Source organism: Protomyctophum bolini (genome assembly GCF_963924005.1).
Source record: "Protomyctophum bolini genome assembly, chromosome: 20".
NCBI lineage: Eukaryota > Metazoa > Chordata > Actinopteri > Myctophiformes > Myctophidae > Protomyctophum > Protomyctophum bolini.
Genome location: NC_137881.1, coordinates 16,538,863 through 16,564,259, shown reverse-complemented (window position 1 = coordinate 16,564,259; position 25,397 = coordinate 16,538,863). Strand labels below are relative to the sequence as shown.

Below are 25,397 nucleotides of genomic sequence, written 5' to 3'. Positions count from 1 at the left end.
CATATCAGTCTCTCGTTTCACGTCTCCACGCTGTCCTTTCCTCCTCTCTTCCTTGTTTACTCACTTCTCATCCTCTCTTCTTTCCCCACACTGTGCTTTTCACACTTCTATACAACCACTTCTGCATGACACCACATCCCAGCATGCTTTGCTTTCCGACAAATCTCCCAAACACATCCACCGTTTTTGATTTTAAGTCACACTGTTCAATTCGTTTATTTTTTTAATTTGCTATAGTCTCATTTTTTTCCTCCCATCGTCGGCGATGTGACGTTCTCTCCCGTGATCCTGCTCTGTCCTTTCACTCTGCCTTCCGTCCTCTGTACACACTTTGTTCCCTTCTTGTCCCTTTTTACTCGTTTTTTATGTTTCTTTGTAACCGTTCCGTCCGTCACATGTCGTCTCCGGCGTGGCAGCTCTCCTCTCCGTGCACAATCAGCACGGGAAAGAAGAAGGCATCCTGGTAGGGCGGAGGCCTCTCCACTTCCCTCCCTTCGCTGACGTCCCCACTCGTACCCCCGCTGTCCTGCTCTGTGTTCTCATCCCTCTCCTCCCGCCCTCCTCCACCACCACTTTCCTCCCTCCTCCTCGCCGCCTCCCTCTCCTCCTCCTGTCCATCTTCGTCCTCGTCGCCGTCTCCTTCCAGCACTCCTCTGCTCTCCTCGTCGTTCGGCCTCGACCCTAACCCTAGGAACCCTCCTCCTCCTCCGCCGCCGCCACTACCTCCACTTCCACCACCTCCCGTGCCGCCGCCACCGCCGCCTCCTCCTCCTCCTCCTCCTCCTCCTCCTCCTCCGTCCTCTGCTCTCCCTCCCAGCCCTCCCCCCATGCTCCGAGAGTGAAACAAGCTATTGGGGCGCCCGCCTCCGAGCCTCCCCAGGGAGAACCCGCTTCGGCTCAGCACCAGCCGTCCGCCTCCTCCTCCTCCCGCCACTCCGGTGGGTCCTACGCCGCCGTGCCCCGCCGCCACTGCCGCCGCCCGCATCCCGGCCACGGTGGCGTTCAGAATCGCCGTGGTCCCGGTCGGCGCCCGCAGCCTGGTGGGCAGGCTGGAGCTTGACGTGGTCCTCCGGCAACGCGGGCAGCTCTGGAGGAGGTACGCCGAGTTGAAGACCACGGGCAGGGTCAGCGAAGGCACAGGGTTGCCGCCCGTGCTGGGGGGTCCGGAGATGGGAGTGGTGGTGGTGGTGGCGTTGGAGCCCACGCCACCGTTCGAGTCCAAGTCCATGAGGAGCGCCTCCGAGTAGCTGGGGACCATCTGCTGGTTGCAGCGGATGTGCCACTCCAGCTCCGTCATGTCCACCGTGTTGACCCGCGAGATGGCGCGGTAGCTCGGCCCGTTGGATCCGGCCCCGACGCTGTGCCCGTTCTCCGTCGCTCCGTCTGTCCCAGCTCCTCTCCCTCCTCCTCCTCCTCCTGAGCCCCCTCCGCATCCTCCGCCGCCCCCTCCGCCGCTCTCCTCGTCCTCTCCGAACAGTTTCTCCACGTGGTAGTGTACGTACGCCGTGCGGTACTCCGCTACGACGCGCAGCGGCCAGGACAGCAGGAAGGCCGAGGCCAGCCAGAACACCCGGTGTCGGGAATACCAGGGCTGTCGGGTGGGGTCGGGGAACGCCAGGATGTGCTCCCGGAAATCCACGTTCTTCAGGTGCATGCCTTCCCGCGCCTCCATGTAGTCGTCCAGCCCCTCGTTCTCACCAAAGAAACGCGCCCGCTGACGGGGGGTGAGAGAGAGAGAGAGAGAGAGAGAGAGAGAGAGAGAGAGAGAGAGAGAGCGAGAGAGCGAGAGAGAGAGAGAGAGAGCACAAATAGCAGAAGTGAGTAAAACAAGTCATCTCATGAGGACAGGAGAGGGAAGAGGAGGGGAGGAGAGAAGCTGTAGAGTAGAAGCTGTAGAGTAGAACAAAGTTACAGAATGGCGCTAGATTGAGGCTGTTTTTGAGGCTTTGTTAACATGTTACAATTTGTTGGCCATGTTTCAGTAATTTTGTTTATTATTGGTATCAAGTATTTATTAAGAATGGCACACACAGTACTTATAGCTACTGTAGTAACTGATAGCTCGAGTCCTTGATTATGTGGCTGATCGAGCTACTAATCTGTACTGTACTACATACAAAAAAAAGACTGATTTGATTTACAAAAACAATTTTGCAAGCACTCGTTTGTGGCCCCCACAAAAAAGAAAAACAAAACAAAAAGTGTTGTATCCTGCCGTTTTCTTCTTCTTTCTAATTATTTGATCGGCCCAAAACATTGTGTTTATTAGCATGATTTGTCACAACTCCAGTTGGCTTTGCCCGCGGCGTAAACGTCTTTAAATACTTTTTAAAAAGTCTATGAGGAAAATGAACGGGGTCTCTCGTCGTCTTGAAAGGGGGCGGGACTGCGACGCTCTATAGGCGCGAGTACCGTAAGTTAGCGGGTTTAGGCCTTATAGTATACATGAATAGAGATGGCATCCGAGTTCTCCTTCCATCCACTTGCATTAAGTTGCTCAAAAGCGCATGAGGCGATTTCACTCCTCTTTCCGGGTAGGAACAGAGTGCATTCTGGGATGGATTTGCCCCAAACACATGAACGCGCTGCCGTTGAACGCGCACGAAGGCGCACGAACGGGGACGAACGTGCTGCCGTCGTGAACGTGCACAATGATAGTCAACGGACCAGCACGTTCATGTGTTTGGGGCCAGTCTGCAATACCAAATTTGGCCACTATGTCCATTTCGCCTCAGGGTTTCCTCTGGGTGCAGTCTCTGTTCATATATACTAATCCTATCCTAAGGTTTAGGCACTCTACTGCATGTTGTGTCTAACAAGCGCCATAGTCACTGTAAACCAAGGCTTCTTGGGCAGTGCTGCCATGTCTGCCTATTATAAGCTATATACACTACCTCTACCCATATGAGATTTGTGTTTAAAAACATTCAAGACCTTTGAAAATAGCAGATCTACAAGCACACAGTGCTTTGTAATGACATCATTACACGTTGTGTCCCTGTAAACTCAGCACAAAAAGTTCAGAAACTTAACTTTGGTCGGTAATTCCTACCCTTTAATACCACCAATTGGTATTGCGTTTTATATCGTTTTTATCGTTGATTAGTCATCTTTACAACGAGGTTCCGTTGGTCACTAGCAAGCAGATCAGTGTTCAATTGGGCTGAGGTCTGGACTCACGGCAAGCCATTCAATCCTCTCCACTCCCATGTTCTGGAGGTCCAGGATATGGGATCGCCGCTGGCTCCAGAATCTCATCCCGATATCTCACTGCATTGAGATTACCTTCAATCATGACAAGTTCTGTCTTGCCTGTGAGAGAGATACTGTCCCATACCATACCAAGATGGGGTGGCTGCGTATGGATCTTCCAGATGCTACTGTGTTCCCTAACACTGAGTGTAAAATTAATTAAGTGTAAAAATGGCCAATATGTGTTGGTTTCTCCTTATTACTGTGGGAGAGTGCAATCATCCAAAGCCAATCCACTAAGCAACTCAAACATACACATGCTTCTTTTGGGATTGTTTTCATAGACCTGGTTGCTTATTTCCCTCGTAAAATCTGACAATACAGCTCCGAGGGCTTATTACGTTATAAGGGCAGTAGACTGGGTTGGTGCAAGGGCATACTGGTAATGAGGGAAAAGGAAGAAAGGCGTCATTTCTCCCAAGACCAAGGGCAAACTGATGTCCTTGTGCGGGAGGAGCAGAGTTATCGAACAACACATCTACAGCACCTCAAACAGACCGCCAAGAGCACATGATGAAACATTATATTGGAAGGAAATAACAAAGGTCTTATGAGAAGAGTTTCTCAGCGTAAAGTTCTTAAAGGTGCAGTAAGTGATTTATTTATTTTTCTCCGTAGAAATAGTAATTTAAATTCCTCTATATTCTGATGGCAATTGCTATTGTTTGTTCTTTAGCATTTTTTTATTTTTTTTATTTTTATCCCACGATTTTGTAACCCAGTTTTTCTTTTTCGCCCAGTGCCAATTATCTAATGTAATCCTGGGCGCTACACTTCCTCTGCCAACCTGAGGGTGCAGCGGACTGACCTCATGCCTCCTTCTATGCATGAGGAGTCCAAGCTGTTTCTTTTCACCTGACAGAGGGGAATTTCCCCGGCCGGACGTAGCGTGTGGAAGGGACACGTTATTCCGACCAGTTCCTTTCCCCTCCATCAGGCGCCCCGGCTGGCCAGGGGGAGGTAGTTTTAGAGACCAGGATTACTGCATGTTTTTGTGAGGGTATCTACCCTAGGGGACACGGGGAGAACATGCAAACTCCACACAGAAAGGCCCTATCGCCAACCCCCGCCTCGGGTATGGGCACTGAGGAGGAGGAGGGAACACGCCGCCAGTGCCCACAGCGTCCCCAGCGGGAATCGAACCCAGGATCTTCTAGCTGTGAGGCGACACCAATGTGATTCAGTCAGGAGAGAAACTCATACAGGATAAAAAAAAAATGAAATTGAAATTCAGAAATTGAAGCTCATAAATGGGTACTCTCTCCCAATTGAAATTGGCAACCCACCTATCCCCAATATATTATGTCTTGATTGACATGACTTACCTGGGTGAGGTATGCAGCCTCAGCACGTGCACTGGAGAAGCTGAAGAAGACAGAACATTACGGGCCATCATTGATTATTTTATACTCCTATGTCTTGCCGTGCACTCACTAAACACACAAGCATGTACACTTGCGTGCACACACACATGTACACACAATAATGGTAAGACTAACAGCCGCTTCAGTTGAGACAACTCATAAATTGAGTTAAAATATTTCTAATGAATATTAGAAGTATTCTGATGGAGCCATCTACATCTCTCCTACCACATAGGCGTCTGGACTCAGTAGTGGGGGGGTTGAGTAGCAATCTAATAAAGACCAGCAGCAGCAAAGCAACAGTGCACACACAGCAAACAAGGCACCAGCTCAAACAGCACGCAAGGAATGAACAATGCAAACATATTAAATATGGCGCTAAATGAATAAAGAATGTGATTGGTTGAGAACAGAAGCATGGAGCCAGCGTTGAGTTGAGCATGAGTTTCCTGAATGAACTTGTCCTTCATTAGGGTTTAACGATACCTAGGGTTCCAAATGGACCCTTACAGGTCTGTAACTCTGAGAGTGTACAAATGGAACCAAATGGACCCTTACAGGTCTGTAACTCTGAGAGTGTACAAATGGAACCAAATGGACCCTTACAGGTCTGTAACTCTGAGAGTGTACAAATGGAACCAAATGGACCCTTACAGGTCTGTAACTCTGAGAGTGTACAAATGGAACCAAATGGACCCTTACAGGTCTGTAACTCTGAGAGTGTACACATGGAACCAAATGGACCCTTACAGGTCTGCAACTCTGAGTGTACAAATGGAACCAAATGGACCCTTACAGGTCTGTAACTCTGAGAGTGTACACACGGAACCAAATGGACCCTTACAGGTCTGTAACTCTGAGAGTATACAAATGGAACCAAATGGACCCTTACGGGTCAATATGGCTCATTTGTACACGAAATGGACCCTTACAGGTCTAACTCTGAGAGTGTACAAATGGAACCAAATGGACCCTTACAGGTCAATATGGCTCCATCTGTACACTCTCAAGAGTTATGATGGTCGTTGAAAATATAAAGTTTGAGAACCACCTGTATTGTTTTTGTATAGCAGAGTTCACATACCAGCTCCGACAGTGGCATGAACTGGTTCCGGACACGGTTCCAAATGTTATGGAACCGATTCCCGGTTCCTCAATGTTGGATCTGAATTCATCTGGTTCCGGATCCCAACCCTATTCCTGACTGAACTTGCTACTCTGACATGTTCTCTAACCTGAAACACTTGGTGAAGCGGAGGCGGACCGCAGGGTGCCGCTGTAGGTCCAGCAGCTCCTTGGAGACATCTTTGACACCGTAGCGGGCATAGTCGAACTCTGAGCTGGAGGCGTGGGTGTTGACCCGCTCGTGGTAGACCTGTGGATCAATAGGGGGGTGGGTTAGACAAAAAAAGGAGAGGTTGAGAAACACAGAGGTAAAGTTAAAGAAAGATGTCAGAATATAATACAACCGTAAAAAAAAACAGAGTAGAGAAATTGCAGAGTAACAGTGTTTGCGCTTAGGGACATGGGTCTTCAGTGATTTCAGTGGGAAGGAGGGGTGTGAACCAAAGATTGATCCCATAGCATTAAGGAGACGTCCTAACTCTACGATGACCAAAGCTACCGTCTAACCGTGTCACTGTTATTATTGTTTGAGGGGCGCTAGCCCCTCCTATATACAGCTTTGGCCCCACACATCTCAATATTTGCCATTGACAATGAAAGGAGAAATTGGGTCAAATGTCGACCAAATATGATGTAAAATTTGTGGCAACACAAACATTAAATGCCATTGAAGGGAAAATGTACGTCATATGTAGACGAGCGAATCGGCTAACCAATCACATAAATGCAGTTGTTCAATTTACAATTTAGGCATTTAGCAGACGCTCTTAATCCAGAGCAATTTACATTAAGCAAGAACAAAAAAGCATGGGAATACATCACATAAAAACATGTATCATGAAACATGCGTAAGCTAAGAAAGTAACAGTGGAATATCTATATCATGAAACTATACATATAAACTATACATATATACTACTATGCTATACATATGTACTATGACGTGCTATGACTACATACAATGCAATCATAGTGCCGTCTACATAACAATGCAATTATAGTGCTGTCTACATAACATGCTATAAGTCGGTATCAAATGCTATCTAAGTCTACAGAAATGCTATCTAAGGGGGTGGGGTAAGTGCTATGGGCCATGATGGAGTCTGAAAAGGTGGGTTTTCAGACTATGGCGGAAGATTGGGAGTGATGCTACAGTTCTGACTGCAATGGGAAGTGCATTCCACAGTTTTGGGTTTGGGACGTGTGGAGCGTTGTCCCGGCGTTTTTAGTGAGGGTACTTCCAGCTTCCCTGCGTTGGCTGATCTGAGTGCGCGGTAGGGTTTGTAGGGTTCGATGGGTTCATGAGATGATGTATAATGATGTATAATGTATAATGATAAGAGTGTCCCTCACTTCACATGGGTGTGATTTCTTAAAATAATAATAAATTAGATACATTGTGTAATAATATTTTTTATGTTTTCAATCAAATGTTATCAGTATACGCAAATCTATCAGAACTAGTGCTTCGGGAGATCTCTGTATGTCTGCCCTTGTTCCCTTCGTGCCCATATATAGGGATTCCTGATGTCATCAGCATATGCCCCTATATGGGCGAAGTGGGCTTGCTCCTATTTCTGCCCATATATGGAGCTGACTCATTTGTTTGCACCTGCCATGATAACACACTGAAGTTAGACAACACACTCCATATTTGGGCGCAGACTAGTTGCAGTGGGAACTCCTTAAGCTTACATGGTTATATGGCTGAGTCATGGTGACATGAGCATGATGTCAGAGGTCCGCCGGCCGGCCCTCCCATTAATATTAAGCCAATTTTAATATATAAAATGATATCTTTCATAGCAGTGGTTCTATCCGACAACCTCATGCCTTATGCATTGCACTCCTTGTAGTCCAGGAAGGAAGTGAGCCCAGTGTCCATGACATCAGAGACACTGGGCTCACTGCTAAAATCTAAAATATCTAAAATCACATATTGCACACAAAGACCCCCAGAAAAGTGTTCTAAATCTTCTAAATGTCATTAACATATATTTTTTGGCAAAAGGGTGAAGTGTCCCTTTAACTGCTCTCTGGCACCCTTACTGAAGATTCAAATGCCGGGGGGGCTCCACGGAGTGCGCTGTGTTTGGACAGTGTCAAAAACATGAACCGGGGCGAATGGGACGTCCAGACGCCGCCCAAGCGCAACGGCCGGCATCATAAAAAGGGAACATTCCCTGCGGTGATGATGACGCGATGCTGGCGGACGCCTGATGGCTGCAGTGGAGCTTCGGCGTAACGTTGCTAGTGCAAGACCATCACTCTCATCTTTCAGACTGATTATTATTTCAGACTGATATTCTATTATTATTAGTATTCTAGCATTATTCTAGCCACCATCGTTGTTGAAAGGTGCAGTAAGGTGTAAAGAAGCCCTAAAATAATAGTCAGTGGTGAAAAAATGTACACAAATGTTTTACTTAAGATGTAGATGTACTCTAATACAAGTAAAATACAATACAAGTAAAAGTCCCGTATTAAAAGATTACTCAAGTAAAAGTACAAAAGTATCGGCATCAAAATGTAAGTACTAAAAGTAAGAGTGCTCGTATTGCAGAATGTCCCATTTCACAAGTTCAAAAGTAATAGACAATCTACAAGCTCTGTGAGCTTGCAGAGCTGGCCGAAATGTATATAGGGCTGTTTAATGTATGTTTTCTAATCAAAATTAAAATCTCTAAAGTAACTAGTAACTAAAAATTTCAAATAATTGTAGTGGATCTGAGATGTAGTGGAGTAAAAGTATTGGAAATTAGAAATAATAGTAAAGTACACATACTTCAAAATTGTACTGAAGTATAGTACTTCAGTATGTACTTCGTTACTTTACACCAACCTCCGACCCTCCAGCCTATGGGGTCAGCTCAGTGTGTCCCTGACTAATCAATGATCAGCATCACATTTCTTGTGCATGCTGCCAATAGGCCAAGAAAATCAATCCCCATATGCCTTTCACATATTTTGTGAATCATTTTGTGGTGTACTTCCTAGGGGCCGAGATGGCTAGAAGAGGGTGTGTGTGTGTGTGTGTGTGTGTGTGTGTGTGTGTGTGTGTGTGTGTGTGTGTGTGTGTGTGTGTGTGTGTGTGTAACTACTGGATGAATCAGCACTACATTTGTTGTGCACACCGCCAGTAAGATCATGGAAGTTAACACCAGTATATTACAGACTACAGACAAATCATCAGGAGAGACACATTTTGTCTGTCCTGATGAAGGTCTAAAAGCAACCGAAACATTGAACTAATAAAGAGCAACATTTTGGCAAGTGTCTGACAGGATAGTCCAAAAAAACAAACAAAAAAAGGAATATATATTTTACAGCAAAATCATACCCATTACATTAACTTTTGAAACAACAAAAGTAGGCAGAAACATTCAGGTAGCCAGGCAGAAAGTAAACGTCAACGTTCGTTCTCTCATGCCAATAAAGCTCCTTTGGATTTAATTGATAAGCCACCGAAAGACAACTCCTTACCTGTGTGGTGGTGTATGCATCTCCATTGCGGTATCTGGTCACCTGTCTCGTCCTCCTCACATAGTGATAGCTTATGGCCTTCCACCAGATACAGGGCGTTGCCTGTTGGAGCCTCGTCACACGCTCCAACACTTCCTGTGTCAAACATTTAGTCAGTCAGTCATCAGTCACTATTTATTGCGTATTGCACACTTGGAGATGAGTTCAGCAATCATGCATGGGGATTGGGAGAGAGAGCTATACTGTGAGATACTGGCACTAGTGTGTTGAGCTGCTGTCAGTATTTTCATTATGCGGTGCCAAAATAGAAGTCATAGTAAGTGTACAAACTCGTATTTTACTGGGACACTATATAATTAACCATCTAATCATTAATTATCGAGCGACTTTATCGTAATCATAGCGAGGTAAGCAAGCAACATTATTTATCACGTTTTTTGTACGGAATGGAAAGGGGGGCTTTCAGAGTAAAAGCTGCCATATCTGAGCGGCAATTTTGAAAGAATTCCCGGTGCCGATTGTGTTAACATTAACAAGCCATATGAATTTTGACTGATTCTATCAATTAAACTGTAAAGGTAAAATGGGAAAATAAGGATCCTTGCACACAGGAAGTTGAAAAGCTGTGTTTCACTTTAGCTCTGCATTGATCATGTACTATGCAGGATGTCAATCTCTGCTCAGAGCATGTACCAAATGTATTCCCTCTTATCGGCCCAATCTCTGCTCAGAGCATGTACCAAATGTATTCCCTCTTATCGGCCCAAGTGGCGGATGGTCTCCATAATTTACCCAAAGGCTACATTTGCCCAAATGTGGGCAAACACTGGGTTTGTGTAACATCAGAACATCGCACGTTTTATCCAAACCATGGAGAGCTCCGTAGACTTTGAGTTATTCAGCTTTTCAGTCAGCCTGTATAATGGGAGGTGGACAGGAGCGCGGTTGCGCAACTCTGTCTAGGATCGCTAAAAAAGGAAAGGCCAAGCCAAAATAATAATGAAAAAATTGAAATCAGCGATCCGGTTTGATATCAATAATAAAGCTTATCAGACGGAACATTACGCCAGAAGCAGTTGCTAGTTGGATTCCTTCTGACGGAACGTTCCGCCACGAGCAGCTAATCCGTTAAACTTTATTCTTTAAAAAATAATTAGTATGTGACACACACACACACACAAACACACACCTGGAACTCTGCGTTGGCCAGCGTGGCGGTCTTGGAGAAGCAGTGCCAGCACTCCACCAGGTAGACGACGTAGAGCATGGCGAGGAAGGCCAGCGGGATGTAGACGTAGCCACTGGAGCACGGGCTCTCAAAGTGCAGGATGTCCCGGTAGAAGGCCGCCGAGGTGGCGCCGTCGTCGCCGCTGCCAAGGGCCACGGAGGAGGCGGCGCCCAGGACGGGCACGCGGCAGAGCGCGCACCAGGCCAGCGTGGCGAAGCAGCCGTACATCAGCAGCGTCAACAGCAGGCACTTCCAGTGGGACTCCCGGCACAGAGAGGAGGCCAGGGACTGCTGCACCGGACGCTGCTATTGTTGGCGGCAGGGTATTTGGAGGGGGAGGGGAGAGGAGAGGAGAGGAGAGGAGAGGAGTATAGGAGACAGAGAAAGATGGGAGACAAGGCGGAGAGGAGAGAATAACAAGAGGAAAGGGAGGTGGAGAAAGAGAGGGAGAGATGTGAGAGGGAAAGAAGATGAGAGTGAAAGGACAGGAGAGAGGGAGGGAAGGAGTTTGAAAGATGAGGAGGAAACAGAAGAGGTGAAAGGGGGGGTTGAATGAAGGAGAAGAAAAGAGGTAAAATGTTGAACAAAGTATAGGTTAAGACACTGGGTTGCTATTAGTTAGGGAAGTCTAAGCCTGTCACAATTCTTACATAATCACCTAATCGCAATTATTTTTTGCATAATCGTCATAATAGTTTCTATGTTAAAAATAGTGGAAATAGCGACACGTTTTGATCTTGTAGATTTCCACTATTAATGTGTATTTTTAAGTATAAAGTAAATGTGTCGTCTGCCCCGTGCAACATCTGTTTACGAAGCCTAAACAGAAATGTAATTTTCATTCATAAAATGTTCCAATGTTCAACAACAGAAACACAATTAAATCGTTAATAAACGCATAATCGTGACAGCCCTAGGGAAGTCAACACCAAATGTTGCTACTGGACAAAAGAGGATGGGGAGACGGAGCATGATGAAGAGATGAGGAACAGAGCGGAGAGGAGGAGAGGACGGCTGAGAAAGAGGGGAAAACAGGTGATCTGTAACGGAGAGAAACGAGAAGACACGATAGCAAAGAGACAAAGTAGTGATTTAGAGAGATCAAGATAAATGGCCAAGGAGGTAATGACCATTGAAAACAGACTTTGGCCCTTAAAAACCTTTTTAAGGGGAAAGGAACTTTTTGGAATAACGTGTTCCTTCCACGCGCTACGTCCAACCAGGGAAACTCCCCCCTGTCAGGTGTAAAGGAGCAACTTGGACACTCGGGCATGAAGGAAGCATGAGTTCAAGTCCGTTGCTCTCCCCATGTCCCTCATATATGGGGACTAGGTTGGTGGAGGGTGTGTAGAGCCCAGGATCACTTTAGATAATTGTTATTTTGGGTAGGGTGGGGTGCTACATAATTATCTAGCAAGCCTGTGGTAGAGAATCTAATGGCTCATGAAGGGCAACATAAAACAACAGGGAGTCTGTGATATAGGCCAGCCCTAACCCGAGCTTTGTAAACAAGTACTTTAAAACCCAATTCTGGAGGGCACAGGGAGCCAGTGAAGTGAAGCAAAACAAAAAAAACACGTGGAGTGATGATGGTGTTTTTGTTAGGGGCCTAGCTAGCAGCATCACATTAAACTGAAGAAAAGGGAAAGAGGACAGGCGAGTAGGTGGTTAGGAGGACGCAGAGATGGGAGTCAGGAGATAATGCAGCACTGGCTAGTTGTTGATGTGGGAAGGTGATGTCTGAGCATTTTGGCAGGGTGATTGTTTCTGTGTGACTTCATGTTGATGATGGTGCCAAACCAAAGTAAGGCAAAGCTTTCATATGCCCGGACCCCCTTGTGAAGGAGATCCTTGCTCTCTATCATCATCATCATCATCATCATGTTTTGTAAAGGGTGTCATATTTCCATGCTATGCTGTCTGTCTGTCTGTCTAAGTGTGTATGAAGAGGGCTTGACCATAGGAATGCATTACCTTCCTACCACACATCACGCCATCATAGGATAAGTGCAGAACATAATGCACACACACACACACACACACACACACACACACACACACACACACACACACACACAGTCTCTCTCTCATCACCTATAGCTCTACCTCTCTCTCTCCCCCTAAGTGCATAATTTGAGACAGCCTTGCGTTCATAATGAAGACATCACAGTAGTAGTACAACACACACACACACACACACTTCAAGTTCAATCCCGTCTACAACAAACATGCGCATATAGTATACATCAGACAAAGACATTGTCGTTCTTCAATACATCTACAGTCTTCGAGAACAAACGCACGAGCAGAAACATCAGACATGTATTGTTAGGCACATTCGTCACTGTGTCGCTGTCAAATATGCACACACGCACAGTCCTACATAGAGTTGGACGGCGTCGTGACGCTTGCAAGCAGTGTCTGTGTGTGAATAATTTAGATGAGAACGATGCTTCCAGACCGTTCACCCAGAGCCATCAGTTGCATACAAGATCACTACTGCTGCTGCAGTGACTGTGTGTGTGTGTGTGTGTGCGTGCGTGCGTTTCGTGTCTATGCAGGCATGTGTCAGGGAAAGGGTATGAAAGAGCGATACGGACAGTGTGTATGTACAGGCATGTGTGGCTGTGCATGCGAGAGGGAGAGTGTTTAACCCATTTAGATCCGTCAGGCCGATTCCACAAATCGTCTCGGTCAGGTGGAAACCTCATATGTCACAAAACTGGAACGTAGCTGATCAACAAGCTCAAAACGCGTTGCTTCGCGTCGCGTTTCGAGCTTGTAGATCTGCTACTAAAGGTACTTTTTTGAGACGCTGTAGTGGGATCAAGTAGGGTGTTAATTTACGACAAACTCAAAAAAGGTTTGAAAATGGAGATAAGAGGTTTCTGCCCGACGGCAACAACAAGCTGTAAAAAGTAACTGGCCTAGTGGTCCAGGCGCATGCCACATATAGGCTCTGACCCGACAGCGTGTCGCGTGTTCGAGTCCCGTTCATGAAGACCTTTGCTGCGTGTCTCTTCCCTTCTCTCTCTCTCCCTCTTTTATTTCCTGTCTATCTTCACTTGTAACTATCAATAAAAGGCAAAAAAAAAAAGAAACTATTCCAAAAAAAACAGGATTAAACGACTGGAGGCCTGTAGCACTTACACCCATAGGCCTCATTCACACGTATCAAACACCAATCAAGAAATTGTTGTTTTTTTTAGGCCACCACAATGCTTTTCTAATGGGAAATGACCAAACATTTGTTTGATTGTGTTTGATACGTGTGAATGAGGCCATAGTGAGCAAATGCTTTGAGAAACTCATCATAGGAATGATCAACAACAAATTGCCACCCACACTTGACCCCCTTACAATTTGCGTATCTCCAGAACAGATAATGAATAATAAATTGCATTTTTTCTTTTTTTTTTAAGATATTTTTTTGCGGCTTACGCCTTTTATTGGTTTTTTGAAGGGACAGACAGTAGGCTGACAGGAAACGGGAGAGAGATGGGGGGATGACATGCAGTAAAGGCCGTGTCGGGCTCGGGAGTCGAACCCGCGGCACACTGCGACTGGATTACCAGTCGGGTGCCTAGACGGGCCACGCCACTGCCTGGGCAATAAATTGCATTTTTATACCGCTTTTCTAAGTGCTCAAAGCGCTTTACATTAATTCATACATTGGGAGGTGAAGCGGCGAACAGTCAACACCAGCGTCCTCACTTCCCACATTCACACACCAATGGTGGCAAGCTCACACCGACCGACTCATTGGAGGCAATGTAGGGTTCAGTGTCTTGCCCAAGGACACTTCGACATGTGGACAGGAGGAGCCGGGATTCGAACCGCCGACCCAGGGATCATTGGACGACCTGCTCTACCTCCTGAGCCACAGCCACGGATGATGCGATCGCAACAGCTCTCAACACAAACCTCTCTCACCTGGAGAGAGAAAAGTCTTATGTGAGAATGCTGTTCATAGACTATAGCTCAGCGTTTAACACCCCCCCCCCTCCATACTAGACACCAAGCTCAAGAGTCTGGGTCTGAACACAAACCTCTGCAGCTGGATCCTCAACTTCCTGACAGACAGACGTCAGGTGGTGCATATGGGCACAAGGACTTCTGCCCCCCCCCATACAACCATGACTGCGTGGCTCTGTTCAGCTCCAACAGAGTGATCAAGTCTGCAGACAACACCACAGTCATAGGCCTGATCAGAAACGATGATGAAACAGCCTACAGGAGAGAAGTGGAGAACAACCTGGCTCTCAATGTCGACAAGACAAAAGAGCTGATGTTTGACTACAGGAGACCTCCCAGAGACCACTCTCCCATCCAGATCGGCGGTGCTGCAGTGGAAGAGAGTTCAAATTCTTGGGAGTACACATCACTGAAGACCTCACCTGGGCAGTACAGACGGAGCGGGTGGTGAAGAAAGCACAACAACGCCTCTACTTCCTGAGAAGACTCAAGAAAGCTGTCATGGGCCCCAAAGTCCTAAAAGCTTTCTACAGAGGCGCCACAGAGAGCATTCTGAATGGCTGCTTCACTGCCTGGTATGGCAGCTGCACCGACCTCAACCGCAAAGCAATGCAGAGGGTTGTGCGGACAGCCGAACGCACCAGCGGATGTGATCTCCCCCCCATCGTAGCCCTGTACGACAATCGTTGTGTCAGCAAAGCTCGTGGAATTATGAAAGACCCAAGCCATCTCAACCGCAGACTGTTTGAGATGCTGCCGCATGGAAAACGTTTTCGCAGTCTCAAAGCCACTGGAAAAAAGCTTCTTCCCCCGAACAATCAGATACATGAACAAACTGATAAGAACCAGAGTGAAACCGGGCAAAGAAAAACGCTGAATGTTATGCCATCTATATTATGCTGCTGCATTGTCTGTAAGGAAGCCAAACTAAAATAAGTTTTACTTATGTACCTGTACACAAGATGTAACAATAAAGTACAAACTTGAATGCCTACTAAATCCAGTTCACTGAAAAACCTACTATTGCTACAGGCGTCTGTCTGTCTGTGTGTGTGTATATATATATATATATATATATATATATATATATATATATATACATAAAATATATAGGATGCCGCCGATTAATCGATTTTCTGATTAATCTGATTTAAGAGAGAGATATACTGTGTGTGTGTGTGTGTGTGTGTGTATGTATGTATGTATATAGATAGATATAGATATAGAGAGAGAGAGCTCTAAAATGTACACACTACTACACATAATTATGCTTTCCCGGTTTTAATGTGTTTAATGCATGTGTCGTGTACAGTATGTACGTTTCTGCATGCAAGACAGAAATGCAGAGAGGGAAAGGGTGTTCAAGGTATGTGTGTATAGAAATTCGTATGTGCTGGAATCTCATGATTGCACGTATGTATATCCAGTAAGTATACTGTATATGAGAGAGAGAGAGAGAGAGACAAAGACAGTGCATAATATGCCGAACATGTGTCTACGTACTGTGTGCGTGTGTGCTTGCATGCGAGAGATGAGAGACTCAGAAACACAATAGTCTGATAATGACAATGTGTGTAATGCAGGACGGACAAGAAAGGCTAGGTTGATCATGTTTATGCATGCTGAATGCAGAGAGGAGAGAGAGAGAGAGAGAGAGATGGGGTGACACCGATGGAGGACACGTCCTCTCTTTCTCCCGGCCAAGTCCCCCTGTCCTGTCAGCACATCGCTATCTCCCTCCATCTCTCCCTCTCTCCCTCCCTCCATCCATCTCCCTTTCTCTCAATAATTGTGTCCATTTTGCCCCCCCGCTGCACATCTCTCTTTCACCCGCTCATAGCTCTGCTCTATCCACCTTTATCTCTCCTTTCCGTCGTTTTCAAGTTCATGCACCCTTCTCCCTCCGTCCCTCCCGGCGTCCGTCCGTCTGTCCGTTAGCCTCCATCCTTCTCTCCTTTTCAATCACGGTCTGCCTGCCTCTCTCTCTCTCTCTCTCTCTCTCTCTGTCTGACACAGCCATACATTCACTGGTTCTTAACCCATTTAGGCCTAAGGCCGATTCTAAAAACGCCTCTAAATCCTGACCTAAGGTTTCTGAAAAACTTCAAATATTTATATAGCAGCATCAAAAATTTAACATTTTTGAATACTGTACATACTGTACAGAACCCAAATATGGGTGCCCGGCCTGAGGGGGTAAGATACCAATATGGGTTCCCGCCCAGAGTGGTCTGGGTTCCACCAGTGGTCCTTGGGGAGGGTTCCAGGTGGTCCCCAGCTAAATGATGGAGAGTTGTAACCAAATGGACCCCTGTAGATCTTTAACTCTTGAGCGTAAGATTATTTTATGCAAGTCCAATTATTGTTAAACATCTGCATTACTTAAGTAAAATAATTACCAGGTATTATTTTGAACGTTTGCCTGTTATCTCTCCTATGGTACCACATTAATACAGCATGGAATTGTGGACAAAGTCTTATGCAACGATAACAAAATAGTGTAAGCTTTTAGTCTGAGAGGCTAAATCTCTTCAAATAGTGGTCCCTGGAAAAAAAACTGAATAAATAATGGACCTCGATATGAAAAAGGTTTAAAACCACAGATTTAAATCACAAGAATCCTCCCTCTCTCTCACACACACACACACCTCTCTACCTCCTCTCTCTTCTGTCTCCATCCCTCTCTTTCTATCGAGCAGAAGGGAGCCACCATTTGCGATCAACCCTGGCATGCACGTGCGCAGCCGCACATATAGTATACACATGCACGGATGTACTCACGTGCACAGTGCCGCGTACAGACACTCTTTAGGTCCCTGTTTAATAAATTAACTAGCTTAAAGGGCATATACAAGCAAATTCAACCAAGCCAACGAATGGTGGACTATCCTACAGCACAGAAGGGATTAAGGGAGTGAATGTTAAAAATAAATCTTCCTGACCTGTAGTACTGCTTGTAAACAAGCCTTGTCTGGCTGACTTTATTTGTCAGACCCAGAGATGGTGTTCAGATATCACTTGATATAGACATTCAACCAAGCGATTTCCCTCTGACAAGGCTCGCTGTTGCCCAACAACACTGTGCAATTACTCAACTTCAACTTAATGCAATAAACACTCAAACCACAACGAAAATGTATTTTGTTGCCTTTATATAAAAATAGAAATAAACACACTCATACACGTAAACAGAAACACATAATCTAAACTGTTGTTACAAACTAGTCTAGTACGATGCGTGAGCTAACTAGCATGGTTCGATTACTAGGTTTGATTATTAGTATTCTTCGTTGAAGCACGCAGTAGTGCAGAGCAGGTGATTTTACTGTAAACACAAAAAGAAATAGACAAAACACACCATCAACAGCAGAATATAAAGCGACTAAAATAATGTATATAAAACGAGTACAATAAGGATGTTTCACATTATAATAACTTTTACAGGCACATTTGTATACATAACGACAGACCAGCGACAACAAATAAACCTGAACGACGAATGGGTCTTCACACATGTGCACATCTACAGTACCTTGTTGAATGCACATTCCAATCCAATCCTTCTACAAAATATCTTCTAAATCCTGACAGTTTTCTGAAAAACCCATGTTTCTATGTCAGTGGTTCTCAAACCATTTCATGTAATTGGCCGCCGACCCCAGTCTGAAAATACGTTGTTCCAGGGACCCCCACCCCAGACGCAATGAATTGAGTTAAAAAACGTTGGCTCTGAAAGAATATATATTCAAAGATTTGTACTACAGTTTCCAAAAGGGGTTAAATATAAATCCTAACTATAGCCTATGTACACCCGCACCCTAAACCTGATGAATCACACCTGCATATACAAATAATTACCCATCACGTTACAATGCTCAAACACTAAGTAAATGAAAATAAACTTAATTACGATGCAAGATGACGCAAGAGATGTTGTGATACACTTTATCACCGCTAGAGTGTATCAATGTTCCACACATAGTGAACACAAATAAATGTTGACAGCCGAAATCTACAAATTCAAAAGGAAAACCCCACATAGAGATACAGTAGATAAATGATAGATAGATAGATGTAGGGGGAGGTTCATAGATGGAGTACAGTATTGTATGTGTGTAACGTGTCTCAGTGGAAACTGCCTTATGTTGTCGTGTAGAGTCAGTGTGGTGGATATGAATATAGTACTCAGTACAGTAGTACCCTACCCTGTTTGTCCTGAGCAGACAAATACACTGCAGTGCAAACCCATCAAAGTACTGAGTGACCTTGCTTTCTCTCCCTCTCCCCTACCTCCTCCCCCCCCCCTCTCTCTCTACCTCTCTCCCCTCCCCCAGCCCCCCCCCCCCCTCTCTCTCTACCTCTCTGATGAGCAGTGTCTTCCTTTTGTCCTGGCACGTGCTTTATAAAGAAGCAACTCCTATTCAAAGCCGAAAATACGGTACGAAATATGAATTCTACAAAATGCACAAAACATACGAATGCCAACTGCAAGAGCCAAAGAAGTGCACTGTGCATGTATTGCAAAGTTTCCTCATCCTTCTTACATCCATACTCCTCCTCTGCCTCTCACTGGACTCACTCGTCTGATGAGTACCGGTGTAGCACCAATGGCCTGATAACCATGAAGGTATCTGCCAGCCTGCCACTGTCTCCTTCCATGCACTTTTCCTGATTTTAACCCATTAAAACCCGGGAAAGCATCCGTTGGTTGGCTATTCTCTGTGTCGCTATGAGCTTGTAGATCTGCTGTTTGATAATTGAAATTGAAAAATATTTTTTTAACTCAAATATATGCTTCTGGGGATCCCTGGAAAAAAATATTTTGATATTGGGGTCCACAGCTAAATAGATAGGGTCCTACACATGAAAAAGTTTGAGAACCAACTACATACGTTTTTTCTGAAAACTGAAAACTGTGTCACGAAATATGCATCTAGCTTTGTCATCCGTGATCACTTCTTGTTTGGATGCACACATGGGGAGCAAAAGGATGGCAGAAGGGAGTGTGAGAAGGGAGAAGAAAGGTAAGGGAGGGGGTGCGATTCTAAGAGCAAAGACAGTGTGCCAAAAGAGATGGCAGGAAAGTGCCAGACTGCACCTCTCCGGGGAGCCCCCCAAAAAAAGAGCTTTCTCCTCTTTCTCCTCCTCCCATCTTACTCATCCCTTTTTCTGCAACAAATCAATCTTTAATGATCTAAAAAACCAACAAGGGAGGATTTGGATGTTTGTGGGGTCTGTGTTCAGTTCCAGGACCTCAGAGGAGGAAGCAGACGTTTTCACAGGAGGTTCTCCATCTCCGCCAGGCATGTGGAGATATTGAAAGTAACTGCCCTATCGTGTGTGTGTGTGTGTGTGTGTGTGTGTGTGTGTGTGTGTATGTGTGAGAACAACAAGCGCGCTCCCTAACAACGGCGCGCATGCGCATCTTCTAGCGCTCAGAGAGCAGCATAGAAAACGGCGCTGGACAGGACTACGGCTGCAAGGGAAGCTTGCATGCCTCCAGTCAGCTGATCACTCCGTGTCCCACTCAATTAAAAAACGCAGCGATTGATGAGAACATTCTCATTTTCACAGTAAAGGCACGCCTCCAAGTGCTGCCAACCAAACTGAATCTATCAATCTAGTATCCCAATAATCATGACCCTCACTGTCTACACCATGGACAGCATCAGACCATAGAGTCTATGGGCTGTATTTTGCGTGTCTTAAGTAGCAGGTCTTATTCCCTAACTTGAGTAAACTAAAGACCTGGAGGCGTGATCAATGCCATTTGGCTATTCTGAGTGTCCAAAGAGCATTGATCACGCCTCCAGGTCTTTAGTTTACTCAAGTTAGGGAATAAGACCTGGTACTTAAGACACGCAAAATACAGCCCTATGTCTCATATATTAAACGGCTGTAATATTTACAAAGGACTGTATATAGCCAGGCATGACAGAAATGTGAACATTAATGCCAAAGATGTGTCACCTATGTGATGTACGTATGAACAGCAGAGAGGTTTTTCTATTGGAAGTTGGCTGTGCTTTTGATTCAAGTTTAGAGGAAGCTTTCCTTACTAAACAAGTAAAATATAAACCATTAGTACAGGCCATTATACAACTGGGCTATACGTGCCAGCTCATTGTTTTTATATTTGGCAGCCTGGGCCATGTCCACAGGCTAGTGGTCAGAGGCTTGAGGATTATAGGGTTGTCCAAGTGTAAGGCAAAGCAGCTTGCAACATACTGTTCAATCTCCTCCATTATAGGCAGTCGGTCTATTTGGAGGAGAAGGTGCTTTTTGTACCCATGATTTACTTTCGGTGTTGGTAAATATGACAGACTGAAGTGACCAATGTTTGCTGTGAATAAGTTCATGTGTTGCCTATATTCTGTACATTTAGGGCTTGTTTGGACTCAAGCACTGAGACACGTGATGTTTCGACTTTCGAGTGCGTAGTATCAGAAGCAACTGAAAATATTTGTGCCCTTGATAATGTATTTTATAAATGTGGACTCGAATAAAGAAATCGAAATGTGTGTGTGTGTGTGTGTGTGTGTGTGTGTGTCCATTTTTCACCCCTGCGTCAATTATCTAATGCGATCCTGGGCTCTACACACCCTCCGTCAACCTAGTCCCCATATATGGGACTTGAACTCATGCTTCCTTCATGCCATGCGTGTCCAAGTTGCTCCTTTACACAGGAAACACACCGCCAGCACCCACAGCGTCCAGAGCTGGAATGGAACCCAGGACCTGCTAGCTGTGAGGAGACAGCACTACCAACTGTGCCACCGTGACCCCTTTTAAAATTGTGATTGACATCACAAAAGTGTAGGCAAAGATATGCTGAAATGCAAAATCAGTCTTTGGTGGCCATCTTTGATTTAGTGGCCCAGGTTCTTAAATTCCAACGCAGGGAAGATGGAAGTACCCTCACTAAAAACGCCGGGACAACGCTCCACACGTCCCAAACTCTTTGTAGACTTAGATAGAATTTGATACAGACTTATAGCATGTTATGTAAACAGCACTAGAATTGCATTGTAGCCTATGTAGTCATGATATAGATATTCCACTGTAACGTTCTTAGCTTACGCATGTTTCATGATAACTACTTTTTATGTATGTGATGTATTGCCATGCTTTTTCTTCTAAGTCGCTCTGGATTAAGAGCGTCTGCTAAATGCCTAAATTGTAATTGTAAATTGTTAAGATCGTTTTTCTATCTGGTTCCGTTCTTTATCCGGTACTCCTGCCACCTGCATATAGTCTCTCACCGCACCCATAAACCTCCACTTTGGCCTTCCTCTTCTAACATCTTCTCTCTCACCGATACCCTACCCTTCTGTCACAAATAACTCCTGGCAACTCCATATCCGTTCCCTCAAAGTACTCCTTCCATCTTCTCAACAACACGGTCTTCACTTATTAGAACATTTCTTTCTCCATCCTGTATCCGACACCTTAACTCTGTCGTCTAGTCAATAATGGTACAAGTCCTTTTCTCATGGGTGTCCAACATCTCATACTCTTATTAGACACTGTCATGGACAATACTCCAGAGAAGCAGGACTCTAATCTGCACTGTCATCATCAGCTACCTGGAGCTACTCCATCGATAATTAATTGGGGACTGACCTTGGGGACTCATAAATAAATGTTTAACCTTTCACAACCAGATGAGCGTTTTCTCGTCTCTGCAGTGCCAACAGTAATGGACCCGTGAGGCCAGTGGCCTGCACAAAGCACAAACCGGTAGACAAGATTGATTGCATGTTCCCCAGTGATGGTGCATTGGAGTGAAAATACATAGGAGAGGGCCCAGCCCACGACTAAGTTTAAAAAAAGATAAACAATCCATATTAGCGGCCTGCAATGTTATGCATATTTTATCATTTGTTGAGCAATAGTGCATCTACTACAAGAAACAATGAGTTCACTTCAAACTTAACATGCAACTTATAGTAAGTAAACACAATTGCAAATGTGATGTGCTTTTTAAAGTGAGTCAAACGGTACAGTATTTCCTCTTTTTCTTCTTGAGTAGGCATATTAGATCAGCAACCGCCTACCGTCTACAAGGAGAGGTTATGATCCAGATCTGCACAATTAATTGCCCAAAATAATTGCAATCCTGATATTGACTAATGCAATTTTCAAATATCATGAGGGTACAATTTCTTTACATCAGAGTGAAAGGTGTACTATATGGCCTCCTTAACAAGTTTTCAAGTGGCATGCATGAACATTAGTTACACGTTGGAGGAAATAAAATCTGTGTTCACATTTAAACTGACCTAAAGCCTTAGCCATTAGCTCAGAGATTAAAAATAAAATAGGGTGCATTATGCATCCCAAAACGCAGTTCATAGTTAAGGGACGCAATGAAACAACAACCTCTGCATCCACGGGATGCACTACTGTACTACTGCATGTACAGACACGATCATTTTGCATCCCGAAATATGTAGAGCATTTATTTTATTCTAGTTTATTTTTGCTAGCTTTAGTTATAATAATCATTACTTGCGCAAGCAGAGCGCGCAAGTAATAATTTCGCCAGGTCTTCGTTCACCGTGACAGCCAACCCGCCATTTGATGTGTATGCAAAAAAAAACAGCAAATCTGTGCCTGGTTTGCTGGGATCAGATTACATAAATGACCATATGTCTTACGTCATCATTTAGAGCTAGTCAGACGTATACTATATACATAATCAGTAAAATAAAATAGCAAATTGTGCCTGATCTGCTGGGACCAGAGTACGTGGTGTGTATATGTATGACTAGCTCTCAATGATGACGTAAGAAATATGGTCATTTATGTAATCTGGTCCCAGCAAACCAGGCACAAATATGCTAGCCCAAAATCGCCGATAGACGATATATTCGTGCAATGTGATTACAGTTTACAGCAGGTCGCGAGTCAAAGAAAAAGACAGACCCACAAGCTCTCAACGCGCCACTGACGCAACACGTTGAGAAACCGCAGACACGCCCATCTCTGCATATTCTTTTGCAGCGCGTTGAGAGCTTGTAGATCTGTCTGTTTTTGCAGCGCTGGTGTTCGTTCACGTTGTCAATAACATAATACAGGCGGAGATGAAGTGGAGTTCAATCAGCAGCAACAAGCCAACACCAGCCTGTTGTGTTAGCGTAGGTTCCATTCTGGTGTGACTGTATATTATTAAACTGCATGGGTCCGGAGCTTAAACAACATGTAGGCTACAGTACATTAGCCTCCTTCAGTCCCAGCCAGGCAGCCTGAGCCAGCCCACTGAGCCCAGAGTGAGAGTGTGAGCGGTGCGCTGTTGCCCTGTTCCCCGACCCCTGGGAGCATACCAGTCCATTATAACGAGGGGGGGGGGGGGTTCCACTTTCCACCCGGCAGCTGTTACGACTTTGCTGGCCCAAATTGATTCGCATTTTGCTCACATTTACATACATATTTCGCTGTAGGTTAATTTTATTTAGCAAAAGAAAAAAAATCGCCTAATAAAAATAATCAGTGAGTGGACTTGTAAAATCACGATTGACGATAGAGTCGTATCGTCACCCAACCCTAGCGTACAGTACATACAACTCCAGTCAACAGAATCACACTGCATAACATCCGATCAGCTTGCCTCCACATCTCCTCCTGTTTCTCCCTCCTCCCCTCCCCTCCCGTTTGTTTCAGGAGAGGAGGGGAGGGGGTCTTGTGTGTAGTGTCTGTCGGAACATGGCACTATCATAACAGATCTTATGACGGTCAGATTCATGTCTCCTTTCCTTCTGCACACTACGAACAAACAAGAAAACTAACAAACGAATCACAACTTCTTCGAGAACATTTGCTGTCGGCCTTGAAAAAGGTTGGTCGTCCAATGCTAGCATCACAGGTTCCATGGCCAAGTGTTAAAGGACCACTTAACCACTTTTCAACCTATCTTCATATAATTCATATAAGGTCCTCACTAATAATCACGATAAAATGGCGCGATTTTTTTCTACTCAGTCTGTGTCTCATAGGAGGGCTGTGGGCAGTTTAGAAACCGTCTTCCAGTGACATCATTAGGCAGATACCTTTTTTAACAAGATTCTTTTACAAAAATGTTTAGATTTTCATTATCGTGAGAACGATTGCTTCCATTTTCGCATTGCAACTTTTCAGGACAAGAAAGCCTGCAGTTTTTATTAGCTTGTATTCCCCATCGATGATGTCACTGGAACACGGTTTCTGATCCAAGGCATCAAATAAGTCAAACAAATTATAATAGAATTAGGCAACACAGATAAGAGTATATGATGCTACACATAGCCACACCTCCAAGGAGCTTGATGACAGTAAATGAATGGAAGCAGCTGTGCAGCGTGCGTTTGTAATGTTCAGTTTTACATTGTGGAGTCTTCTAGTGTCTACAGGGCACGGGTTGTCCCGTGACACATATAAAATGAAATGGGAGTTAAATGCTGCAATTTGTAAAATGTCCCTGGGAATCATCTAAAAGACCATCCCTGCATCCCAGGACTCATTACATTGAAAACCTATTTACATCACTGTTAGCTTTTGTATGAGGGGCTATGAGCAGGCTATGGCATCCACCAATGGAAAAAAAAAAATACCACACACATCATGGCTTCATTCATACGGTGTTCAGCTCACTTATTTTTTTAAGCTACTTTTCCTGCTACTAAAAAGGTATACTAAAGTAATACTTTTTAATTAAAGCCAAAGCTTCCCTGGGCAGAAGATGTAAAATAACCCTGATGTTAGACTGTCTAGTACACTAGTACAGTAAAGTATCTTGTTCCTAGCGATTTAGCTGGTGAGGTGTGATTAGAGTGGCTATAATTAGCAATCCTAGTGCGTGGTGAATGAAGAGAAGAGGTAACATTAAGGAGAGAGGTGTGGTGGATACGGCTATGAATGAGGCGCAATCGTAAAACAGAAAATATACAAACCTAAAAGATTCGACACTTCCGCCACATCTCTTGAGTGGATTT

At 44.8% G+C, this 25,397-nt stretch overlaps 1 protein-coding gene across 1 annotated transcript in view; it reads right to left on the bottom strand.

Annotated features, from left to right (window-relative positions):
- Positions 1–391: 391 nt before the first annotated feature.
- Positions 392–25,397, bottom strand: part of LOC308335475 (transmembrane protein 151A-like) — a gene marked incomplete at both ends in the record, with an annotated part of 32,170 nt that continues 7,164 nt past the window's right edge. The window contains 5 exons of the mRNA XM_080792525.1: positions 392–1,714; positions 4,578–4,617; positions 5,852–5,991; positions 9,225–9,359; positions 10,414–10,758. Of these exons, the coding sequence (XP_080648651.1) occupies positions 392–1,714; positions 4,578–4,617; positions 5,852–5,991; positions 9,225–9,359; positions 10,414–10,758 (1,983 nt within the window). The remainder of the gene's footprint in view (positions 1,715–4,577; positions 4,618–5,851; positions 5,992–9,224; positions 9,360–10,413; positions 10,759–25,397) is intronic.